The sequence below is a fragment of the Tamandua tetradactyla genome, chromosome X (assembly GCF_023851605.1).
Source record: "Tamandua tetradactyla isolate mTamTet1 chromosome X, mTamTet1.pri, whole genome shotgun sequence".
In the NCBI taxonomy this organism is placed as follows: domain Eukaryota; kingdom Metazoa; phylum Chordata; class Mammalia; order Pilosa; family Myrmecophagidae; genus Tamandua; species Tamandua tetradactyla.
This window is the reverse complement of record NC_135353.1, coordinates 95,223,748-95,249,526: the sequence shown is the minus strand read 5'-3', so window position 1 is coordinate 95,249,526 and position 25,779 is coordinate 95,223,748. Positions and strand designations below refer to the sequence as shown.

At 34.0% G+C, this 25,779-nt stretch overlaps 1 protein-coding gene across 3 annotated transcripts in view; it reads right to left on the bottom strand.

Moving 5' to 3' along the window:
- ABCB7 (ATP binding cassette subfamily B member 7) overlaps positions 1–25,779 on the bottom strand; it is a 189,798-nt gene that overhangs the window by 35,586 nt on the left and 128,433 nt on the right. For all 3 annotated transcript variants that reach the window (XM_077145350.1, XM_077145351.1, XM_077145352.1), the window contains 9 exons: positions 9,387–9,519; positions 8,245–8,513; positions 7,523–7,611; positions 7,343–7,430; positions 6,271–6,445; positions 5,182–5,339; positions 4,458–4,621; positions 4,169–4,298; positions 1,169–1,340 (listed from right to left, as the gene is read on the bottom strand). In XM_077145350.1, the coding sequence (XP_077001465.1) occupies positions 1,169–1,340; positions 4,169–4,298; positions 4,458–4,621; positions 5,182–5,339; positions 6,271–6,445; positions 7,343–7,430; positions 7,523–7,611; positions 8,245–8,513; positions 9,387–9,519 (1,378 nt within the window). The remainder of the gene's footprint in view (positions 1–1,168; positions 1,341–4,168; positions 4,299–4,457; positions 4,622–5,181; positions 5,340–6,270; positions 6,446–7,342; positions 7,431–7,522; positions 7,612–8,244; positions 8,514–9,386; positions 9,520–25,779) is intronic.

The window sequence follows — 25,779 nt, the reverse complement described above, 5'->3', positions numbered from 1 at the left end:
TAGAATAAAAATTAAAAGATAAAACAGAACTGTATAGCACAATAAACCCTATTGTAAACAATGGATTACAGTTAATAGTACAAGTATAAAAACGTTCATTTATGAAGTATAACAAATACACCATACTAATCAAGGTGTTAATAGGATGTTATATGGAAAAAATACCTTTAATGTAAACTATGGGCTACAATTAATAGTACAAATTTCAATATTTTTGCATCAATTGTAACAAAGATAACACACTAATGAAGTGTAAACAGGACAGCATATGGGAATGCTGTAATTTTTACATTTTTTTTTGTAAACTTACAACTTCTATAATTAAAAATTTAAAACAAAACCAAATGAAATGCCCGTAACTACTGCCAAACATTAAGAGAAAAAAAATCCATGTTGCCTGGCCTTCATTCTCTTTTTGCCTTACCTCTGTCCCTATTCTATTCATTTCCTCCGAAACTAAGCTAGAATGAAGAATAAATGTAGAGGATGCAGTATGTTTGTATGAGTTACATAATAGTTTCAGGAATTAGGTATAGTTATCCTTCTTATTTGGGGCAAAGAAACATTTTTATGGATCCTCAAAAAAACTTCAAAGTCATTTTAGCATAATTCATTATTAAAATTAGCAATCTCATTCATAATTAACCACTTAAATAGAAATGTACAAGTCCCCAAAGCTACTTATCATTAAACGAACAAGAACATGAAAATGAAGTTGACTGTAAGCAAAGTATAGCAGTTAATGTGGATCAAGTATAAGGATGTCTAAAGTATTTAAAAACATTACGAATGACCTAGGAAATAACAATGAGATATAGACTATTTACTATCAAATCATTTCTCTCTACCCTTACTGCTTTTCCAGGTGAATAATGATCTCAGATTTCTTTTAACAAAAAGATCACAGAGTATATATAAATAACTTAATACACTATTAAGCACCAATAGTGTTTGCAACTGCAAGAGAAAAAAAAGACTTGCATAACCTGAGAACAGCTGTATGTTAAATTGTTCAGAATGAGGGACAGGAGACTGGAGACCTTGCTTAAAGTGACTGGATGAGCACTAGGTTTAAACTATGTCAGGGCATTTTCTAGAAAATGAGTCTGACAAATTAGAATTTGAAGGGAATATGCAGATAATGGGCAGGTTTAAAATCTCTGATTACCTGAGAGCTTGAGTCCTCGTTCCCCTACTTGGGTATCATATCCATGTGGCATTCGGAGAATTGCATCATGGAGTCCAGCTAATTTTGCCACTGCATACACTTCTTCTGGTGAAGCATTAATGTTCCCATATAAGAGGTTGTAGTAAATGGTATTATGGAAGAGGACAGCATCCTGGAGCAGATTTACATATACATACATATATATGTACATTCATTTTTAAAAGAATTCAAACAATACATAGGCATAGAGAGTAAATGATGTCCTTTTATCACCCACCTTATCCCTGTAAGCCATTTTTGCTTCCCAGAGGTAATCACCATGAACACTTTCTTGGGTACCATTTCAGGTTTTTTTCCTATGCATTTCTATGCATAAATATACACTTTTCTTTTTCATTTCACAAACTGCTGTTTTTACTTAACATATCTTGGTGATTTTTTTATGTCAGTAATAGATACCTATCTCATTCTTTTTAACAGCTCTGTATTCCCTACTGTGGATGGATCATTATTTATCCATTTCTCCTACTGATGGACATTTTGTGGTTTCCAATATTTTGTTGTTATAAGCCATGCTGGAATAAAACATCATTGTAAATATGATTTTGTACACCCATGTAAGTTACTTCTGTTAGATAGATTCCTAGAAGTACACTGGTGGGTTAAAAGATAAGCATAAGTTTATCTTTCATATTGTTGCCAGTCTTCCATAGAAAGCTCTGCCAGTATATACTCCAACCAATAGTGTATGAGGTGCCAGTCAAAACGTTGGCTATTAATAATTTTTTGCTACTTTTAAGGGTACAATATGCTTTTTGTTTGCATTAGCATTTCCCTAATTACTGATGAGGTTGAATATGTTTTCATATGGTTTTAGGATGCTTTTAAATTGGACTTACAGAAAACAAATATTTTGGGCACTATTTTTTAAAGAAAGTTCACTGCAAGCATTCATTAGACATATCGAAGTATATTGACAGGGCATACAAAAGCTGATTTACTTAAAGCATCCATCTCCCACTTCTGTGTCTCTAAAAGGCTGGAAGGCTTTAAGTTAATAAAGTGAAATAAAATGACTCCCATTAATAAATAAGATGACTCCCATTAATTCACATTAACCAGGATGCCTAATTAATTAAAATCTTTTAAAAATCATAATCAGCCCAAGTTTCAGATATCATTTTAAGTAATATTTAAATAATTTCTAAATCTCCTATTATTATACAAAATTTATTATATTGAGATGACACAAGTCCAGTGAGGTCAAAGTTCTGTAAATAGGAAAAATTACTTTTTAAATACTTCATTATTCAGAAAAGTTAAACAAATGCTAACTACAGAAAACATGAAAATACAAAAAATAAGGTAAAATAAAAGCCAATTAAATAACCCATAATCCCACCATCCAGTAATAACTACCATTAACATTTTAGTTTGGTGTATTTTTTATTTTTCTCTAGTTAGATGTATTCATTCCATATTATAAAATTGGGATACTATATTTTGTTCGGTATCCTCTTTTTCAACAAACTTTGTCTTTGAGTATTTTCCCATGACAGTCAATAGTCTTTAAAAACATGACATTAAAAAATGGCTGCATGAGGTGGTGTGGTGGTGGCTCAGTGGCAGAATACTCGCCTGCCATGCTGGAGACCCGGGTTCAATTCCCGGTGCCTGTCCATGCAAAAAAAAAAAGAAAAAGGCATGACATTTGATCCTATGATGCTAATTCACCTATCTATTCATTGTTAGACGTTTAGATTGTTTTCAACTTTTTGCTATTATAAATAATGCTGTGATGAGCATTTTTGTGTATAAAGATTTGTTCACCTCTGTGTTTATTTCCTCACTAAAATTTCTTAAGAGGCAGAATTATTGGAACAAAAGGTATGAATATTTTTTAGGCTCTTGATACATATTGAAAATTTGCTTGTCAGGAAAGCTGTACACTTCTACCAGTAAAACCAGACACTCTCCATTTTATTCAACCTTGCCTAAACAAGATATTTTAAGTTTCAAAATTCTTGCCAATATGATAGGTGAGAAGTGGTAAACCATTGTTGATTTAACTTATATTGCTAAGAGCCCCCACGAGGATGAGCATCTTTCATTTATTAGTCATGTATATTTTTCCTTTGTGAATAAGATGTTTTATTTTTCATGAAGATGAGGTATTCTTTAAATAGCCCTAGAGAATGACAGGAACAGAGTAATATGGGTCACATCATTGAAACCTAAGTAGCCACAGCTAGAGTCATGTTCACTTGACATACCATTTGGGTCAGAGTTTCTCACCATATGGTCTATACACTATGCATATCAGAACCCCCTAGGAGGTATATTAAAAAATCCAGGTTTCTGGGACCCACACAGGCCTCCTAAATCAGAATTGGGTGGGGAGACAGTGAAAGGGAGATAGAATTTCAACAATCTCCTTAAATGACTTTTTTGCACAATAAAATTTGGGATTACACAGCAAATATTTAATTACGACTGTGGATTAGGCATTGTTTTTGGTAATGAGGTTATGGTTATGAATAAGTCATACAAACCTGAGGTTGGCAACCAAACTACTTTGTAATTATTATAATATCAGTATGTCAAAAATTGTTCACAATAATAACTGCTTTTATTTACTAAACTATGATGGATATTGTGCTAGGTGCGTGACACTATAATCTATAATCACATTTTACAGATGAGGAAACTCAAATTCAAGACTAAAACTAATAAGGGTTATATTTATGATTAGACTCCAGGTCCATCAGACTCCACAATCTGCTTTTTCTACTACATTACATCATCATTCTAGGGCTTAGAAATCTCTGCATCATGCAGATTTTCCCTTCAAGTTTTATTCTTTTCTTTTTTGGCGACAACATTTGACTTGTAGGCTCTACCCAGACAATTAACATTTGTTGACTCCCTGGCGTCAAATTTTTCTAGTTACAGATCCACCAACCCAATCAACCTTTAAACAAAAAATAGTTTTTTAAATACCTGAGGTACAACTCCTAGTGCCCTCCGAAGGCTTTCTAGGCTCACATCTTGTATATTTTGACCAGCAACATAAATGCTACCCTTTTGAGGCTCATAGAAGCGGAACAACAGCCTTACTATTGTGCTTTTCCTGAAATTTGAGATGAGAAAAGATTATTTAGCTCCTACTGGCAAAAGGGAACCACTGTTTTGGATCACAATAACCATTTTATTACGATAAAGAAAAAAATATTACATTGGGAATCATCAATCAACAATGCAAAATTTTATAAATAACTAAATTACCCACCCTGACCCACTTCCTCCTACAATGGCCACTTTCTTTCCTGCAGGGATTTCAAATGATAGTCCACTAAGGACTTTCTGCCCTTCAATGTATTCAAAATGCACATTATCAAAAGCCACCGTAGCTGTCTGTGGTATGATCTGAAGGGGAGGTGCCATCACTTTGTCCTAGCAGATAAGAGAAAAAAAAAAGCCACTTTAAACACCATCTAGAGTATAGTCAAGCAGATAATTTGCTGATTCACACAGAGACAAAGGAAAATAATGGGGAAGGAGGAGTTCTATAAGCAGAGTTAGACCAGTTCCAAGGATACTTCTAAAGATTCATTTTTCACTCCTCATTGCTAAGGTCAAAAATCCTGAATGTTTTGGTTTCTGAGAGACTCCTGTCGGGAGGGATGGTAGATAGGGGATTAATGAGGTGGAGAATGAGAGGAGAGGTAATCACAAATTCTGCATTATTTATTATTAGAAAAAGTAAATTAATTGCAAGCACAAATAATTCTCGAAGTTAAGAGAACTTAGTTTCTAGGCATAATACTCTGCTAATATTTTCAGGTTTCTAATCATAGAAGTAAAAGCTATAACAACTTCTTAATATACAGGATAGTTCTAATTCTTAAACAAAAGAAACTGAAAATGGTGATGTAAGAATATTTCTCTAGAATAATCCTATTAATATGTTGATGCTCACAAACATTTAAAAAGGTAGAGCACAGATTACTTACTTTAATTCGGGTGTCTACCTTGAGTAGAGTAAACAAGGTGTTCATATCTATGAGTGCTTGTCTAGTCTCTCTATATACAGTTCCCAGAAAGTTAAGGGGTAATGAAAGCTGAAAAAGCAGTCCATTCACCATTACTAGGTCTCCAACAGTCAGGGTACCTTAAAATAATATGCAGTTGAAAAAAAAAAAAGGATATTTTAGATGAATGTTACAAACTTGTTGAGTTTAAGACAGAGAAGTTTAATGTATATTACTTTGAAATAAAGTTTAAAATATACATAGTCAGCAACCCTTGGGCCTACTTAAATTTTAAGGCATTTTAATCTATGATTTAGGAACTTGGTATCTGTTAAGTGGAACGAGCAAACTCCTCCCATACACTGTAAATATACCAAAAAGGAATGGTTTAAGTGAGGAAATGGGATGCTAAAAATCTTCCCTTACTTCCTAAGACATTACCAATAGATTATTTGAAGTATAAACTAGAAATTTTTAAGAAGAGTATATATTTAAAAATGGGAGGAAATGGGTATCACGACTGGGAATGATAAACCAGGTACTAAGGTCACAGTGAATAAATGACTCCTAATTGAGTGGGTTCTTACAAAAAAAGAGGTACAGACACTTTTTTAAATGCCTTGCAAATGAGAAACTAATAGAAAGATTAAAAGATTACAAGATTACTGGTAATTTTTTAAAAAGATGGCTTCCATTTTAGCTCTTTGGGCTAACCATCAAATTAATTACACTGCTTTCCAAGTCTACAAGAGAGAATTTATTTAATATTAGGTATTAAATAAAATTTCTCATGAAAGATTCAATTTGTAGATCCACAAAATATATAAATAGTAATACCAATCAAAGAGAAGGTCAGTGCTAAACTGGCAGTATTTTAAAAAGGAAGTAAAAAAGAAATTATCAAACAATCATGAGAATATATTCTGGTACAACAAAGGAAAGTATTTTCCAAGGATGTTAAAGCTCTTTATTGAACATACTTTACAATTATAATTAATATACACATTCTTTTCATTATTCATAAAGGTTAAGTAAGACAGTCTATAAATATGATAACTACAGTCCCATTACCTGCTACAATTCCCTGACTGGCGAGCACCATTATAGCTGTTAAACCAATGCTGAAAATAGCACTTTGACCGAAATTCAGCATAGCCAGAGTAGAGGTACTTTTCAATGAAGCAGTCTCATATGTCTTCAGAAATCCATCATATCTCTGAGCTTCATATTTTTCATTATTAAAATACTACAGAATATATAAAATAGTAACATATACAAGTATAATCAAAATTTATTCTTTTACATGATTAGTATACTTTCCTTAAGATTTCATGTATGGGTGCAATTTTGTACTGCACACATCATTAAAAAAGATTCACTTTCAAAACATTGAACTATGGTAATACTGCAGTTTTTCAACAAAGATTATATTTGAAAAGTCCACAGAATTCATCCAATGAGCATTTACTGCATGCTTAGTAAATCTAAATCCAGATCTACAAACAGCCTTCAATAACACTTCCTTCACAAACCTGATCCCCTGAAACTCTGAACTGATACCTCTCTTTGCCCCCACCACGTTACGCCTGTTGTATAGTCACCTGCATACTCAGCCGTAATTCTCCCAGTGGATTATAAAGTTCTGGGAGGGCAGGGATTATATGTTAGTGTTTTTTTTTTAAACCACTTCTCCCCCTACCACAGCACTTAGCATAGTGGTTTACTTACAAGAGGCACTAAGTATTTGTTGAATGGAAAAATGAACAAATAAATAAAAGAATTAACGAAAAGTAATATGCCAGGCTCTCTGAGGGATAGAAAGAGTCAACTATCTATTCCATAAACTTATATGTCAGTTTGATTAGCTCAGTGTTCATTTTAAATCAAGATGCTAACTGTACTCCTATCACTTACAAATTTATTCAGAAGGGATAATTCTAATGGTGCCAAACAAAAACTGAGGAGAAAAGGACAATTACTAAACAAAAGAGAAACAATAAAGTCATATTATTCCTTCACACCAGGTTCCTATCCTTCAACAGCTTGAGAATCTAAAGCTCAAATTTATAGCACTTATCTAATTAAATATCAGAATGAATCAGTGAATTTGAAAGATAGAAGAAAGTATAATGAGACATATTACCTTCACAGTTTCATAATTCAGCAGTGAGTCTATGGCAGCATTACCTGCATCATTATCCGCTCTGTTCATTTCTATTCTAAATCTAGTTCTGTAAGACAAAGGTTTGCATGGCCATGAAATGTTTGCTATAAAAGCATAACTAATTTCTCAAGCTTGACTGGCCTCTGGGGAATACCTTACCTCCACCGTGTGACTGCAACTGTGAATGCTGTGTATGCCCCAAGTGTCCCGAGGGTTACCAATGCAAACTGGGCACCACATCTGTAATACTAGAAAACGGAAAAGAAAAAATGTACGGTAGTACTGGTTTTGCCAAATAGTGTCTAATCAACAACAGCAATTCTTAGTGGAAATATTTTAACATAAAATATGATGTTGGGAAGTTGTGTGGCTCATTAATTTGGTGAGAAATCAAAGACTAGAAAATCTACTTTAGATAACAAGGGAAGAAAGTCAAATTTTACTTGCCACTTTGATACTATCATCAAATGCTGATAATAAAATAGTGCAATAAGCCTAAAGAGGAATAGAAAATATCTACCCACTTTTAGCTATAAAATGAATTTTCACAAAATGTTAGGAATGGTGAAGAGAAATCCAGATACACTGAGTATAACAATCCAGTGTCAAACACAAATATCATTGCTAACAAAAACTTTTCAAGTACTAGCTAATAATTTAATATGTGTAGAACTGAGCAGTTCTCTACGATAATATGACAAGGAACTGGGACAGCCCCTTGAAGCTTGTGGCAAAATAACTGAAGAAGCTGTGTAATCCTTTCGGCATCAAGGTTCACTTTCAAACCCATGGGCATGCAACAACACAATAGCTCCAAAGATTAAATAGCTACTAAAGAAAATGTATACATAAAAGCTTTTTATGAAAAATGTGTTACTTACCAAAACACCACTTACAAGCATCACTTCAAACATGATGGGCAGAAGATTAAAAACTAAAGCACTCAGAACAAAACTGATACCCCTGGTCCCTCTGTCAATAGCCTTAGATAAAGCTCCTGTCTGTCTGCTCAGGTGGAAACCCAGGTCCAGGTTGTGAAGATGAAGAAAGACATTTTTGGCTATTCTTCGAATCGAATTTTGGGCTACCTTGCCAAATACTGCATTTCGAACTTCATTAAAAAAGGCAGCTCCAGCTCTCGATACACCATCTAATGATAAAAAGAAATGATAAAAATTAAAAGAAAGAAAAAAGTGTTGTAAAGACATTGGAATCATAAAAATGTAAAAACAGTTAAGGCCTCAGAAAATATTTGTACAATGAATAATTCAATGAATGAATACACCAAAGAAAACTTACGCTATAAGAAACCTAGGTATCTTCTTAGTGAGGACTGACCTTTCTACCATGATGGATCCCTTTCAGGGTTATATTCCTTCAGAGATTCCAGATGCTGGTGAATTTTCTTCAAATTAAAATGCTTTTAGTAAACAACAGTCATGTGGCCTTATTGTGAATAAATGTACAGTATTTGTGGACAGTTTTTTTAAATCTAATTTTGTTCTCTAATTAACAAATGATAAAATTAAGACCACTGAAAATTCAAGCACCTTGACTAAAGTTAAACAGTAAGAACTTTTAGACTCCTGAGTCTCATAATGTCCTTTTAAATGAATACACATACAGCACTCATATGGTGTTCTTTTCAAATAAAGTACTAATGTATGTATGTGTGTGTGTTTATCTCATTAGCTATTTCCTATTTAACAGCCAATAACAACAGCAACAAAGTAGCCTTACTGGAAACATATCTTATAAAGAACCAACAATTAGAGGTTTCTATACATTTAACATCTTATTTTATAACATTGTTTTTAGAACTTGGGAAACATGATTGTTATCGTAGAAATTCTGGAACGTATAACGTACAATGAATTTTTTTTAAACACTCAAAAAATCTCACACAAAACAATAAACATCCAAAATGCTAAGTTTTATTTCTGGTGAAAATGTCATGGGTTCATATGATGAAACCTATTGAAGAAAGTCAACATCTGTGGATGGATTAAAGAATCACACGTACAGCCAATCAAAACTGCTGTTGCCATGGTTGCAACTGTACTTGGTGGATCACTCAGGTTCAGCATGTTTCCCGACATCTGGTTGAGACTGTCTACAGCATATTTAAACATGAAGGGAACCACAATATTCATGGCCTAAAGACACAAAAACAGCAATTACCCATCATATGCAAAATGTTTTTGTATAAAAGTACAGATCTGTACTTCAAATTAGCATTTATGACAATGTTGAGATATTAACCATTTATTAGAACTGGATGAGTATCCCAATTTGTAAAGATAAAATCATTGGCATTGGGAGGGTGGTTATTTCAGGATTCTCTCATCATACTGAATGCCATTTTAATATTCATTTTACAAGCTATGTGAATTATTCAACTGCTCCTGTTTCCATGAAATCATCCCTGACCACTCAAAAGTATTTGCAGTTATCTGAAATCCTACAGTGTTTCTGTCGGTTACTACAAACTAGTTTATAATATAGTTATTTCTGTATATATTTTCCTTTCTTACCAAACCCTTGAGGATCTGTGTCATATTACTTTTTGTTCCACCCATACAGAGTATGATGCTTTGTATATAGTAAGTACTCAGTAAATATTCGTTGAATGATTTTTTCACCAAAATAATGGTAAAACTGAAATTATACAGCAAAATGAATCTCAAAAGCAGATAAGTTAAAACATCTGTGGCTGATTAATACGGGGAAAAAACAAACACTAACAGATCTAGTTGCATGCCCCACATAAGAAACTTCTTTGCTCCAAATACAATACAAAGCAAAACTTATTGAATACCAAACCAAGTTTTCAAAAACCAACCTATATACTCCAAAGAACTGAAAGCAGGGGCACAATGAGATAGTTGTACATTGATGTTCATAGCAGCATTATTCACAATTACCAAGAGATGGAAGCTATCCAAGTGTCCATAAACAGATGAATGTACATACAAAATGTGGTATACACATACAATGAAATATTACTCATCTGTAAAAAGGAGTGTAGTTTGACACATGCTATGGACATGGGTGAACCTTGAAGACATGATGTGGAGTGAAATAAGCCAACAAAAAGACAAATATCGTATGGTCTTGCTTATATGAAATATATAGAATAAGCAGAGGTTACTGGGGTGGAGGTAGAGGATGAGTTATTTCTTAATGGGTAAAAAGTCTCTGAGATTATAAAAAAGTTAGGGTAATGAATATTGGTGATTATAGCATGATACTGTAAATGTAATTAATACCACTGAATTGTACACTTTAGTAGTTAAAATGGGAAATTTTGAGTTGTACATGTTACTAAAATAAAAAGTTAAGAGAAATCAGTGAGCACAAATAGAAAGCACACGAAAAGAAGGCAGATTTAAATGCAATTTTAATGTTGAATACACTAAATATAAATGTTCCATTTAAATATTATTGAGTGGATTTTAAAAAAATATGTGGTTTATCAGAAACTAATTTAAGACATATTTCAAGGATGACAGTAAAAGGTGGAAAAAACATACCATGTAAACCCTAATATGCTCTGCCTCTTTCTATTTGAAATGGTCTTCTAATATATTCTGTTAGATTATATTTTAGAAGTTAGAAATCTTAAAGTTTGAAGCAATTTATCCCATAATGTTATGTTCTTAGAAGCATCCCAATATATGTTTTATATTTTAATGATACTGTTGAATATTAAACACCTACTTAATTGCTAAGATAACTGTATACCTAAAATCTTGATTGGTAAGATTGAAATTGCTTCTATCAGTTAAGAACTGTTGTAATGAATCCTTTATATTCAATAAAGATGAGTGGGATAATACTGGCAAAACAAATATTTAGTTAGCAGCAGTTATATGACTCAGGTAATGTAGTTATCACAAATATGAGGACGGAATGAAATAACAGCACTATGAAACGGGTATTATTCCTACAGCTGGGGAAGCCCAGGCTCCAAAGGTTTAGTGGCTCAACTGGTCAGTAGAGCTGAGATTAAAATCCAGGTCTGAGTTGAAATTCAGATTTTTACCCTAGTATACCATAGTGGTATCAGCAGCTTACAAGGCAGGCACCATATATTTTTCTTCTTTTAAACCCTAAAATAGATGCTCTCAAATTACAATTTAAACCAGCTAGAGTTATAAATTATGTCACAAAAATTTTAAACAAATTGCAGCAGATCTCAGGTTCTTGAGTAGGAGAAAACAAAAAGTGAGTTATATTAGTACATAATTCTCATAACACAATCTGTTATCTCTTTGCCTCAACCACAGCGTGTGATGATTGACATGATTGTACCAATAACAGTTGTACAGTTTAACTTTCACACAAATGTCTTTGGGTTTGATTAAAATTTGGGAACATCCTTGTAAGTGTATAAAGCATGTGAACATCATCTATTCTGTGTTTTAATTAAATTTTTATTCAATTTATAAACAGAAAGAAATAAAAATGTCAAAGAAATAGAAAGGATTATACTATGTACAGAAGTTTATTTTATTCCAAACGTATGGGTTCCATTGGTCTTATGACATTTTGGGGGATGAGATATAGCAATTACTGATTTTCCCAAAGAGTCCACCCTCAGTAAAATAAAACCTAAACCATCTGACAAATGAGAATCCTATTTAATGCTTTATTTGGAATAATTATTGTCTCATAGGGAGCTGCAAAAGTAGTACAGAGAGTCCCGTGTATTCTTCATTCAACTTTTCCCAATGATGATATATAGCTGTAGCTCATTATCAAAACCAGAGCGTTGACACTGGCACATTACTGTTAACTAGACTACAGACCTCATACAAAGTCCACCACTTAAAAAAATCTTTCTGGTATAATCTAGGAATGCCTAGAGTGTATAATGATAGTGACAAAATGTACAAATTTTAATAATGTCTTTGCATGAGGAAGAACAAAGGAATGTCATTACTGCAGGGTGCTGAAAATAGATGGTAATTAATATTTTAAAATCTCATCTTATGTGTGAGACTAAAGCAAAAAATGTTTATTTGGTACAAAATTTATATTTTGACTACTGCATTTCCTAATATAACTTATATAGATGGTTTGATTGAACACCTTATGTACTTGGAATCTTGGGTAGGACATGAAATTTTGTTGGTTTGTCCAGAGTGATGCCTTGATAAATCCCAGAAGGATTTGAACAGTGAATAAAAATGCATATGCAAAGTCCCCTTGAGGGGTATGGTGAGAAAAGGGGAAAATTCAGCTTCCCCAAGTGGAGAATTCTTGATATTCTCACAAGCAGTGGGGACAACCAAAGCTATAGGGTAAGCCCCCAGTCTTGGGGTTTGTTCATATGAAAGTTAACCCCACAAAGGATAGGTCAAGCCTACTTAAAATTAGGCCTAAGAGTCACCCAAAAGAGAACTCTTTTGTTGCTCAGATGTGGCCTCTCTCTCCAGCCAACACAACAAGCAACTTCACAACCCTCCCCCTGTCTATGTGGGACATGACTCCCAGGGGTGTGAACCTTGTGGACCTTCCTGGCAATGTGGGACAGAAATCCTAGAATGAGCTGAGACTCAGCATCAAGGGATTGAGACAACCTTCTCGACCAAAAGGGGGAAGAGGGAAATGAGACAAAGTGTCAATGGCTGAGAGATTCCAAACAGAGTCAAGAGGTTATCCTGGAGGTTATTCTTACGCATTAAGTAGATATCACCTTGTTATTCAAGATGTAATGGAGAGGCTGGAGGGAACTGCCTGAAAATGTAGAGCTGTGTTCCAGTAGCCATGTTTCTTGAGGATGACTGAATAATGATACAGCTTTCACAACGTGGCTGTGTGATTGTGAAAAGCTTGTGTCTGATGCTCCTTTTATCTACCTTGTCAAGAAACGAGTAGAACATATGGAATAAAAATAAATAATAGGGGGAACAAATGTTAAAATAAATTTAGTATGAAATGCTAATGAAAGCGAGGGGTAAGGAGTATGGTATGTATAATCTTTTTTTTTCTGTTTTCGTTTTACTTCTTTTTCTGTTGTCTTTTTATTTCTTTTTCTGAATTGATGCAAATGTTCTAAGAAATGATGAATATGCAACTAAGTGATGATATTGTGAATTACTGATTATATATGTTGATGTTTTAGTTCATTTGTTAAATTTTTTTAATTAATAAATAAATTCAAAAAAAAAGGAAAAAAAAATCTTTGATGTCCTTTTCAAATTTTCTTTATCTACTTGTATTCTATTAATGCAATCTGGTGTATAGTCACATTATATATATTCATGTATAAACAATACATAAATAAATATATGTAAACACAAATATATATACATTATGCATGTACACAGTATGCATATCTATCTTCATCTATCTATCTATCTTTCTATGTCAGCCCTTCGTTGTGGCTAATTTTCCCATTAGTGAAATTAGTATTTTTATTTTACTCATGATGCTTTTTCTATAGAGAAATCTTTTATTTTTATATTGCCAAGAGCAATTTTTTATTGCTTCATTTTAAATCACACTTTAACCTCACAGTTCGCTGAAAAATTTACTTATATCCTATCAAACTATTCTGACAACTTTTAACATTGCAATACGAACATATGTTTTCCATTAAAAGAAATTCAGTATTTTAGCAACATATAAGATAGGCTTCTATAAGTCCTTTGCTGACCGACAGCTGACAGTTTATGTGAACAACCTTTCAGATTTTACCCAGGCAAATAAAATGTACTTGTACCATTTTTGAAAAACTTCTTTTGTATATAGAGTAGTCTGTTTCATTAATCTAATATAATAATGATGACTTATTTCCTTTTTTTTCCATCAAAACTTAACATACCTAGGGGGTCAAGAGTGAAAATGTCCCTTTAAGTTTACCTCATCCTCCCCAATTTACCTCAAATTCCAAGCCACAATTGCACCATACTTTCCAGGGACAATTCCATGTCTTCTTTTATTTGGACATTTTTTATGCATTTACAAGTCTATAGGTATACAGCTTTTTCAACGTGATAGGATCAAGTTATACATATTGTTAGCAACTTGCTTTTTTAATATATATGCATCTTACTAATTAATTACTATAAATCATTTATTTAAAGCTAGCTTCCACCACTTTTTAACCTGAAATTCATGTGTATTTGTGTATATGTGTGCGAGTGTATGTGGCTGTATGGTTTTATTCAAATTTTAACCTATGTACAGATTCATGTAACCACCACCACAATCAAGAGAACTATTCCATCACCACAAAAGAACTCCCTTGTGCTATCCCTTCATACTTATCCCTACTCCCACCCCATCCCAATCGCCCCATGCCTGTCCTCTGGCAACCACTAATCTGTCCTTGATCTCCACAGTTTAGTCATTTTGATAATACAATATGTAATCTTTTGAGATTGCTTTTTTCCCAAACAGCATAATGCTCATGGCCCATACAGGTTGTTGCTGCAGATATCAATAATTCATTCCTTTTTATTGCTGAGTTACGTATTTCATCGATGTACAGAATTTGTTCAATCATCTACTCCTAAAAGACATTTTGGTTGTTTCCAGTTTGTGGCTATTATAAATAAACTTGTTATGAACACCTGCATACAGGTTTTTGTGTGGACATGAGTTTTCACTTCTCTGTGAAAAATGCCTTCCTAAGTCCTATAGCAAGTCTATTTTGTACTGTTTAAGAAACTGCCATATTCTTCCACTTTACATTTCTCCACCATTCTAATTCTCAACAAAAAAGCTATGAGAGATTCTGTTTCTCTGCATCTTTGCCAACATTTGATATTAAACACTATTTTGAAAGTAGTCTAATAGGTATGTAGTGAGTGACAGCTCATTGTGGTATTAATTTGTATTTTCTTAGTGGCAATAATTTGAACATTTTTTATGTGCTTATTTGCCACCCATATCTCCTCTCTGGGGACATGTCTATTATGTCTTTTACACATTTTATAATTGGACTATTTTTTTTTGTATGCTATCTGGTGGGGGTCACATTCCATTTTTTTTCCATGTGAATATCCCATTATTGCAGCAAGATTTCTTGAATGTTCTTTTTTTTTTTTTTTTGAGTTTATGGGTCAGGAATCGAACCCAGGTTGCCTGCATGGTAGGTGAGAATTCTACCACTGAACTATCCAAGCACCTAGACTGTTTTTATTTTACTGTTGAGTTTTAGGAATTTTTAAAAATAATTCTCTATATAGGACCTTTTTTGGATGTGGTGGTTTGCAGAGTATTTTCTCCCAGTATATAGCTTGTTTTGTAAATCTACTGAGGAATTTGAACCTTTTGTACCCAGGGTCTGGGGGTAGGGGCGACATCTGGACTTTCATTCCCACCTGGAAGTAATGAGGAAACATCTCCCTCTCCCAATTGGAGTAGTTGTCAAGAGGAGGCTTGCTAAACAGAAGATTCAAATAAGATCTAGAATCTCATAACAAAATATTCAAAATGTCCAGGTTCAGGTAAGACATCAACTTGAAAGAGAACCAGTAAGACATCAACTTGAAAGAGAAAATATAATCAAAAGACACCAAGACTGAGATGACAAAATGTTAGAATTATCTGACTAGGATTTGAAAGTAGTCATCATAAAACTACTTTGTGGAACATTGAGGAACACACTGAAAACAAATGAAAAAAAAAAAACAAACAAAAACAGAATGCTTCAGCAACCAGAGGAAATAAAGAACCAAGTAGAAATTATGGAGCTGACAAAATAATAACTAAAGCTAAAAACTAAAAAAAATGGGGTCTACAGTAGAATGGTGAGGACAGAGGAAAAAATCAGTGAATTTAAACATAGAACGAATAAATTATCCAACCTGAAAAACAGAGAGAAAATAGACCAAAAAAAGTTAACAGAGATTCAAATACCTGCTAAGCTATAACAAAAAATCTAACACCACTATTATCAGAGTCCTAGAAGGAGAAAGAGGGTGGGAGTAAAAACTATTAGAGAAAATAATGGTTGTAACTTTCCAAATTTGGCAAGAGACACAAATGTATGATTCAAGAAGTTGAATGAAACCCAAACAGTGATAAACTCAAAGAAATCCATACTAAGCCACACCCTAACTAAACTTCTGAAAACTAAAGAAATGAAAAAATCTTAAAAGCACCTGGAGGGAAATTACAAGGAAAAAAACAATTCAAATCACATCAAATTTATATGGAGGCCATCAAAAAGTGGCTCAATACTTCTTAAGTGCTCAAAGAAAATAACTGTCAACCTAGAATCACAGACCCAGCAAAACTAGCCTTGGGAATGAAGGGGATATCAAGACATTCTCATATGAAAAAAAAAAAAAAGGGAGAGAGAGAGAGAGAGAGAATTTGTCTCCAGCAGACCTGTTCTAAAAGAACTATAAAGGAAATTCTTTATATACCTGGGAAAAGAAAGGAGAAAGAATCTTGGAACATCAGGAATGAAGGAAGAACAATAGAAAGGGTAAATATCTATGTACATATAATAGCTGAATCTCCTCTTAAGCTCTGTAAAATATGTTTGATGATTCAAAGAAAAAATTAAAACAGTTGATGGGCTTTTCAATGTATACAGATATGGAATAAATTATAAACATAAAGGGGGAAGGTAAAGGGACTTATAGGGCAGTAAGGTTTCTACATTCCATTTGACATGATAAAATACTGATTTTAAGTAGACGGTGCAAGTTAAGTATGTACATTTTAATCCCTAGAACTACTAAAACATTATACGAAAAGATAGACTAAAAGATGCAACAAATAAACTAAAATTGCACAGTAAAATTTGTTCAAATAACACAAAATAAGGTAGGAAAGGTGAAACAGTAACAAAATAAATATGGCACAAGGAGAAAACAAATAATAAAATGGTAGATTAGAATCCAAATATACCGATAATTATCAACATATTATAATGAGTAATATAACTCCTAATATATCAATATACAAGCAGTAAGCAATTGGAAACTAACATTAAAAACAAAAACATTTACAACAACGCCCTCCACCCAAAAAAAGAAATCCTTACATATAAATCTAACCCATGGTTTCTCAACCTCCAGCAATATTGATATATCAGGTTACATAACTCCTTGTTGTAAGAGGAGATGTTCTCTGTACTTTAGGATGTTCAGCAGCATCCCTGGCTTCTGCCCATTACATCCCCAATAGCATGCCCCGTTTCTATACCACCCCCACCTTCTGCCTGGTTTGACAAACAAAAATGTCTCCAGGTACTGCCAAATGTCCCCTAAGGGGCAAAATCATTCCTGGTTAAAAACCATTGATCTATTCAAACATGTACAGGATCTGTAGGCTGAAAGTTACAAGTGCTGATGAAATAAAGACTTAAATAAATGGAAAATCACAATGGGTACACAGATTGGAAGACTCAACATAGTAAGGATGTCAATTCTCTCCAAATTGAGTTATAGATTTACTATGATTCCAATACTACACTTCCAGCAAACTTTTTATGTAGGTATAGATAAGATTATTCTAAAATCTATATAGAAAAGCAAAGACGTTAGAGAAGCTAAAACAACTTTGAAAAATAAGATGAAAGTTCAAAGAATCACATTGCCCAATTTTAAGACTTACTAAAAAGCTACAGTAATGAAGACAATATGGTACTGGCAAAAAAAAAGAGACATAGAGATCAAGGAAAGAGAACAGACTCCAGAAAAAGTCCCTGCAAATGTAACTGTGGCCAACAGAATAATGGTCCCCCCAAATATCTGCACATCCTAATTCCAGAACCTGTGAATATTCTATCTTACATGGAAAAATCAACTGTGCATATAAGTTAAGGGTCTTGAGATGGGAAGAGTATCTCGGATTATTTGGGTAAGGCCAATATATCACAAGGCACTAAGTTTGTGGTAATTTGTTACAGCAGCAAAAGGAAACAAAGGAAATTCAATGGAAAAAGTACAGGCTTGGTGTTGGAACAATTGGACACTTGCATGAAAAAATTAGCCTCCACCTAAACCTCTTACCTTATGCAAATATTAATTCGAAATGGAACATAGATTTAAAAATGAGGTAAAAATATAACTTTTAGAAAAAACATAGGAGAAAATCTTAATGACCTTGAGTTAGGCAAACAGTTCTTAGATATGAGAACAAAAGTATAATTTATAAAGGAAGCATATGATAAATTGGATTGAATCAAAATAAAAATCTTTTGTTTTACATAAGACACAGTTAAGGAGATTCTAAAACAAGCTACAGGCTGGGAGAAAATATTTGAAAGTCATATATTCAAGAAAGGACTCATACCCAGAATATATAAAGAACTCACTAAACTCAACAGTAAAAATAAGCACTGCATTTAAAAAAATGGACAAAAGATTTGAACAGATACTTCACCACAGTGGACATATGGATGGTAATTAGCACATGTAAAAATGTTCAAAATCATTAGCCATTAGGGAAATGTAAATGAAAACCACACAATATCATTACACCTGATAATTCTAAGTATTGGTAAGGATGTGAAGAAACTTGAACTTTCATCACTAACTGGTGGGAATAATAAAATAACAACTCCAGAAAACAGTTGGGTGGTTTCTTGTAAAGTTAAAAATACAGCTACCACAAACTAGCAATCCTACTCTTAGGTATCTACCTTAGAAAAATAAAAACTCAGGTTCACACAAAAACCTGTATTTGTTTATAGAAGCTCTAGTCATAACAGCCAAATGCTGGAAACAACTCAAATGTCCTGCAGTAGATGAAAGGATAAACAAACTGGTACATCCATACTATGGAGTTCTAATCAGGAATAAAAAGGAATGATGACTTGATAAATGACAAAGGTATATGTTGAGAGACAGAAGTCAGTCTCAAAAGGTTATATATCATGTCAGTTTGAAATTGTTGTTGTACCCCAGAAGAGCCATATTCTTTAATTCTGATTCAATATTGTTGGGTGGGATCTTTTTTATTAAGTTGTATCCACAGATATGTGACCCACACAATTGTGGGTGGGGACTTTTGACTAGGTGGTTTCCATGGATACATGTCTCCACCCATTTAAGGTGGGGTTGCTTACTGGAGTCCTTTAAGACGGAACCATTTTTGGAAAAAGGTTCAGAGCCAAGAGAGCCAATACATAACCCAGACATTTGGAGATGCAGAAAGAAAATGTCCCCAGGGAAGCTGTCTCAAACAAGAAGCCAAAGACTCCAGCAGATGCCAGCAGACAGAGGTGTTCTGGACCCATCAGCCTTTCTTGAGTTAGGTATCTATACCTGAATGCCTTAGTGTGGACATTTTTAGAGCCTAAGAACTATAAAGTTGCAACTCAATGAATTCCCTTTAAAAAAGCTTTTCCATTTCTAGTATATTGAATTCCAGCAGTATTTAACAAACTAATACATACCTTATACGACTCCATTTATACAACAATCTAAAAAAGACAAAATTGTGATAAATGACAAACAGGACAAATCAGTGGTTACCAGGAGTTAGGGATGGGGAAAAGGTATGCTTATAAATGGGAAACCTGAGGGAGATTTTTGGGGTGATAGTATTTTTCTGTATCCTGACTGTGGTGGTATTTACATGAATATATACATACATGTGTTAAAACTCACAGACCTGTATACCAAAGAGAGTCCATTTTAGGGCATATAGATTAAAAACAATTTTTTAAAACAGTCAGTGTTTCAGGTCCCAGAAGACCTGGCTCCCTAGGTAGAGGAAATATCTAAAAATAAGATTAGATGGTAGTATATTTCATTCAAAATCATACTCAATATGGAGTTTCATCCTACTGCTGCTTTTAAATATTAAGAGTTTGGTAATTTTCACCAGATTATAATCAAGTGACAAAAAGTAAATTTCATCTGTAACTAATGTATATATTAAGTATAAGACAAATGAAATGGCTTAGTCTCATAAACCTTTTTCTTTCCTAGATCAAAAGTTTAAATTACATATATAAACAATCAGCTAAATTTTTCAATTTTCATTGTCTGGCATATCATTAAGAAATTGAATTCATTTAATTGTTATCATTTGAGTTATTAAGTAAGGAATGGAATTAGGAAAAAAGTAAAATCACCATAAAAGCAGCTTAAGGTAAGCCGTATTTATATGATGCCACATTAACAGTCAATATGGTCGGTTTGCTAAGGGTATTAAATTTGATTTTAAAATAACTTTTCCTTTTCTGATTATGAAAGTATTATCTAGGTCATCTAAAGAATCCATTGCTTTCAGACATTTTAGTAGTCTGAAATTCTTCAATACTTAATATCTTTCAGAATGGCCTCTGATAACTAAGGGTTCCGTAACCAGTGCTACCAAAAAGGACCCAATATTTCTGAACAAAGTGAAACAAATTGTTGCCTTGTTTATACCTCTCTAGCCCTAAAAGGACTAGAAGGAGAGAAAGAAAATAATGACTAAGAACACTAAGGGAGATTTAATTAGCAAGGCAAAAAAGGAGAAAAGAAAACTGAACAAAGTACTTGGGCAATTTCTAAAGTGGTAGGGCCTTCACAGACCAGAACACTCTGTCCTACAGAGAAAAAAAAAAACAAACCAGAAGAAAAGAAAACACCTCAGTTCAGCAAAAGGAAATTCTTTTATACTTTATATGAGTTACCAATTCGTGAAAATTAGGACTGAGTAATAAGGCAAATACCAAAGAAAAAAAGAAAAGACTTTCATTTTATAGACAAAATTCCCCTGGTTTTATTTAAAGTTTATTTTGGAGGTTAAAGTTCAAGCTCAACAGAAACAACTGATTTAATTCAGATCTTGTGACAGATTTGAATGTGGATTCTAAGAAGGTAAAGCAATAGATATGACTAATTAATCTACATGAATAATAAACACATAGATTCCATATGCAAGACTATTCAATAACACATAATTTGTAAGAAATTTGTTGATGGTTCTTACTCAACATATTAGTTTAATCAGGAAAGCATAAACTTGACAAAGCTGAGACATATAAATAGAGAAGACTATAAATCATTGTCAAATAACAGACACCTAAAACATGATGTAGGCAAGATGAAAAGATACAGGTTATGACATTCACAAAGCAAACTTGTTTCACCATATTTCACAGCTGAACTATACAATACAATTGCCATACAGTGTCCATCTTACTTGTCTAATCTAAGGATGTTAAGTCCCCTAGGAGAAAACAAAATTTTAAGGGGAAAAGTCCACTATTTAATAAACCACTTCAATATTACCTTATTATATGGCCTTACATTATACCCTAAAATTTGTGTGACCAATGGTTAGCAGGTAGTTGGATCAAATGGGCAACATGAGCTAAAAAGTATTCTAGGGTATAAATCATGCTTCTCAACTTAGTAAAAAGCTTCTGGTAGTGTTGGTTCATTTTTCAAAAGTACTTGTTTTTTGAGTGAGGTGGGCAAGGTGGCAGCTTAGTGAGGTGTGGAATTTAGTTCTTCCTCCACAGCAACTAGTAAATAGCCAGGAATGGTATACAACAACTGCTGAGAGAACACTAGTGACCAGACACACAGGGTACACCAGTCTGGACCAGACAGAACAGCTGAGAACCCACATAGAACTATAAGTCCCCCAAGACAAGGACGTCAGTGCCCCTCCTCCATGGGCACTGCAGGCTGGTTCCCCGAGGGGAAAGGAAACAGACTTCATATGAGCAAGGGCTTAGCTCAAGCAAGCTCCACTTGCAGAAGTAATTAACAAATTCTGACTATTGTAAGTAGGCCCCCAGCACAGATAAATCGGGAATAAGCACTAAAGGTACTAGGAGATTTTGGTCCCCCAGAAAAGCAGTGGGGCAGATGGGAAAAAACAGAAAAAGAAAACTCCAGAAGCTTTTTGAGTTGGACAGCACAAAATAATGGAAAAGGGCGGTACCCCAAGAGAAGGGGACACACAGAGCCTAGAGGTACAAAGAGCCACATACCAACTTAAGCTCTTGATTGACAAACTCCAGGAGCAGGAGATCTGCTCTGAAAAGGCTTTTTCTCTACCCCTTAACAGTTCATTAGACAAAACCAGAAGCACTCACAGGCTCCAGCACTCCTGCGGGACAAGGGCAAAATTAAGATGGTCTGAGAGACAAAGTAACTAGTCTGATGAAAGAGTTAATTCCCTAAAGTGTGTATCTTTTCCAAGAGAAAGGCGGGGCCCAACTCAAGTGGAATTTCTCCTCTAAGGAATTCAGGCCCCAGGGACTGAAAAACTGAAGCTGGCTACTCTTTCCTCCTGAGATATCAGCCTGCTGGTCAGGGAAAATCTGGGGTCTGTAATATCTGAGAAGACCTCTCTAAAAAAAAAAAAAAGGAAGAAAGGCTCCATATAGTCAGGACAAGAAACAGAAAAACAAGAATTGAAAAATTCTGATAATTTAAACAGAACCTATGCTAGAGATCTAGAATAAATTAAAGTGAATGTCAAAGAACAGATAGAGAACAAAGCCATCCAGCAAGGAAATCCTAGGTAAAAGACTAAAACCAATCTCCAGATAAACTAATTAAGGAAATCTAATGCCTAGATGCAAGCTAAAAATAATGAGTCATATTAGTAAACTGAAAAATATGGCCCAGTCAAAGCAACCAACCAACTCTTCAAATGAGATACAATGGTTGTAACAACTAATTCAGGACGTTCAAACAGACATGGAAAATCTAACCAAAACTCAAATCAACAGGTTCAGGGAGGATATAAAGAAGACACTAGGCAAACTAAAAGAAGAAATCAACAGTCTGAAAAAAATCACAGAACTTATGGGAATGAAAGGAACAATAGAAGAGATGGGGGAAAAAAAACCAATGGAAACCTACCACAATAGACAAAAAGAGGCAAAAGAAAAGGATTAGTGAACCAGAGGACATGACATCTGAAATTCAACACACAAAGAAAATATAGGGAAAAGAATGGAAACATATGAGCAGGGTCTCAGAGAACTGAACAACAACATGGAGCATGCGAAAATATGTGCTGTGAGAGGTTCAAGAAGTAGAAAAGGAGGAGAAAGACTAATAGAAGAAATTATCACTGAAAATTTCCCATCTCTTGTGACACACATAAAATTACAGATCCAAGAACTGCAGTGTACCCCAAACAGACTAGATACAAACAGACATACTCCAAGACACTTACTAATCAGATTGTCAGATGTCAAAGAGAAAGAGAGAATTGTGAAAGCAGCAAGAGAAAAACAATCCATCACATATAAGGGAAGCTGAATAAGACTGTGTGTGGATTTCTCAGAAGTAACCACAGATGACAGAAGGTAGTGGTATGATATATTTAAGATTCTAAAGGAGAAAAACTGCCAACTAAGAATTCTATATCCCACAAAATTGTCCTTCAAAAAAAATGAGGGGGAGAGACAGGCCATGGTGGCTCAGCAGGCAGAGTTCTTGCCTGCCTGCCATACTGGAGACCCAGGTTCGTTTCCCGGTGCCTGCCCAAGCCAAAAAAAAAAAAAAAAGAGGAGGAGATAAAAATATTAAAATATCAGCAAGATTTGTTTCCTAGACCATGCATCACACACATACACACACACACAAATACACACACACAAACTCAGTAAGAGAATACGGGACCAAGAGATCGGCTCTCCAAGAAATACTAAAGGGAGCACTACAGGCAGACAGGAATAGGCAGGATAGAGATGTCTGGAGAAGAGGGTAGAAACAAAGACTTTCAGTAAAGGTAAGAGGAGAAAAAAAAAATTAGATATGACATATAAAATCCAAAAGACAAAATGGTACAAGTATTGACTTTACAGTTATAACATTAAACGATTATGGCTTAAATTCCCAATCAAAAGATACAGAGTGGCAGAATGGATTTCAAAACAGGACCCATATTTATGCTGTCTACAGGGGATTCATTGTAGACCCAAGGTCAAAAATAGGCTGAAAGTGAAAGGTTGGGAAAAGATGTTTCATGTAAACAACAATCAAAAAAGAACAGGACTATCTCAAAAATTAAACTTCAAATATAAAACAATTAAAAGAGTCAAAGAAGGAGATTATATATTAATAAAAGGAACAGATCAACAGGAAGACATAACAATCATAAATATTTATGCACTAAGCCAGAGTGCTCCAAAGTACATGAGGCAAACACTGACAACACTGAAGGGAGAAATAGACACCTCTAGTGTAAGAGTTGGAGACTTCAATTCCCCCTCTCTAATCAATGAATAGAACATCTAGACAGAGGACATTAAAGAAACAAAAAATTTGAATAATACGGTAAATGAATTCAACTTAAACACACTTACAGAACATTAAACCCTATGACAGCAGGATATACATTTTCCTCAAGTGCTGATGAATATTTCTCAAGGATAGACCATGTGCTAGGTCACAAAGCAAGTCTCAATAAATTTAAAAAGATTGCAATCATACGAAATACTTTCTTGGATCATAATGGAATGAACTTGGAAATCAATAATAGACAGACAGAAAATTGACAAATATACGGAGGCTAAAAATCACAATCTTAAACAGCCAATGGTTCAAGGAAGAAATTACAAGAGAAATCAGTAAATATCTCAAGGCAAATGAAAATGAAAACAACATATCAAAATTTATGTGATGCAGCAAAGGCAGGGTTAAGAGGGAAATTTATTGCCTTAAATGCCTATATTTAAAAAGAAAAGCAAAACTGAGGAATTAAATGTTCACTTGGAAGAACTAGAGAAACAACAGCAAACTAACCCCAAAGAAAAACAGGAAACCAATAATGGAGATTAGAGCAGAGATAAATGAAATTGAGAATATTAAAACAATTGACAAAATCAACAAAACCAGAAGTTGGTTTTCTGAGAAAATCCATAAAGGATTCTGATGAACCCTTAGCTAGGCTGGAAAAAATTAAATCAGAAATGGAAGAACAGACATAGCCAATGACTCAACAGAAAGGAGGTAATGAGAGGCTACCATGAGCAACTATATGCTAATAAACTAGAAAATGTAGACGAAATGGACAACTTCCTAGAAAGGCATGAACAACCAACACTGGCACAAGAAGAAATAGACAACCTCAAGAAACCAATCGCAAGTAAAGACATTGAATCAGTCATCAAGAAGATCCCAAAAAAGAAAAGTCAGGACCAGATGGTTACACATGTGAGTTCCACCAAGCATTCAAAAAGAATTATTAGAATGCTGCTCAAACTCTTAAAGAAAACTGAAGAGGGGGGAAAGCTACCTAACTTATTCTATGAAGCCATCATCAGTCTGATGCCAAAGGCAGATAAAGATACCACAAGTAAAGAAAACTACAGACCAATCTTTCTAATGAATATACGTGCAAAAATCCTCAAAAAAAATACTTGCAAATTGAATGCAGCAGCACATTAAAAGGCTTATAGCTTCTGGGAAGTTAGCTGAATAGAGTAGCTTGAGATTAGCCCTGGTCCATGGAAAAGACAGGACAGGAGGGCGACG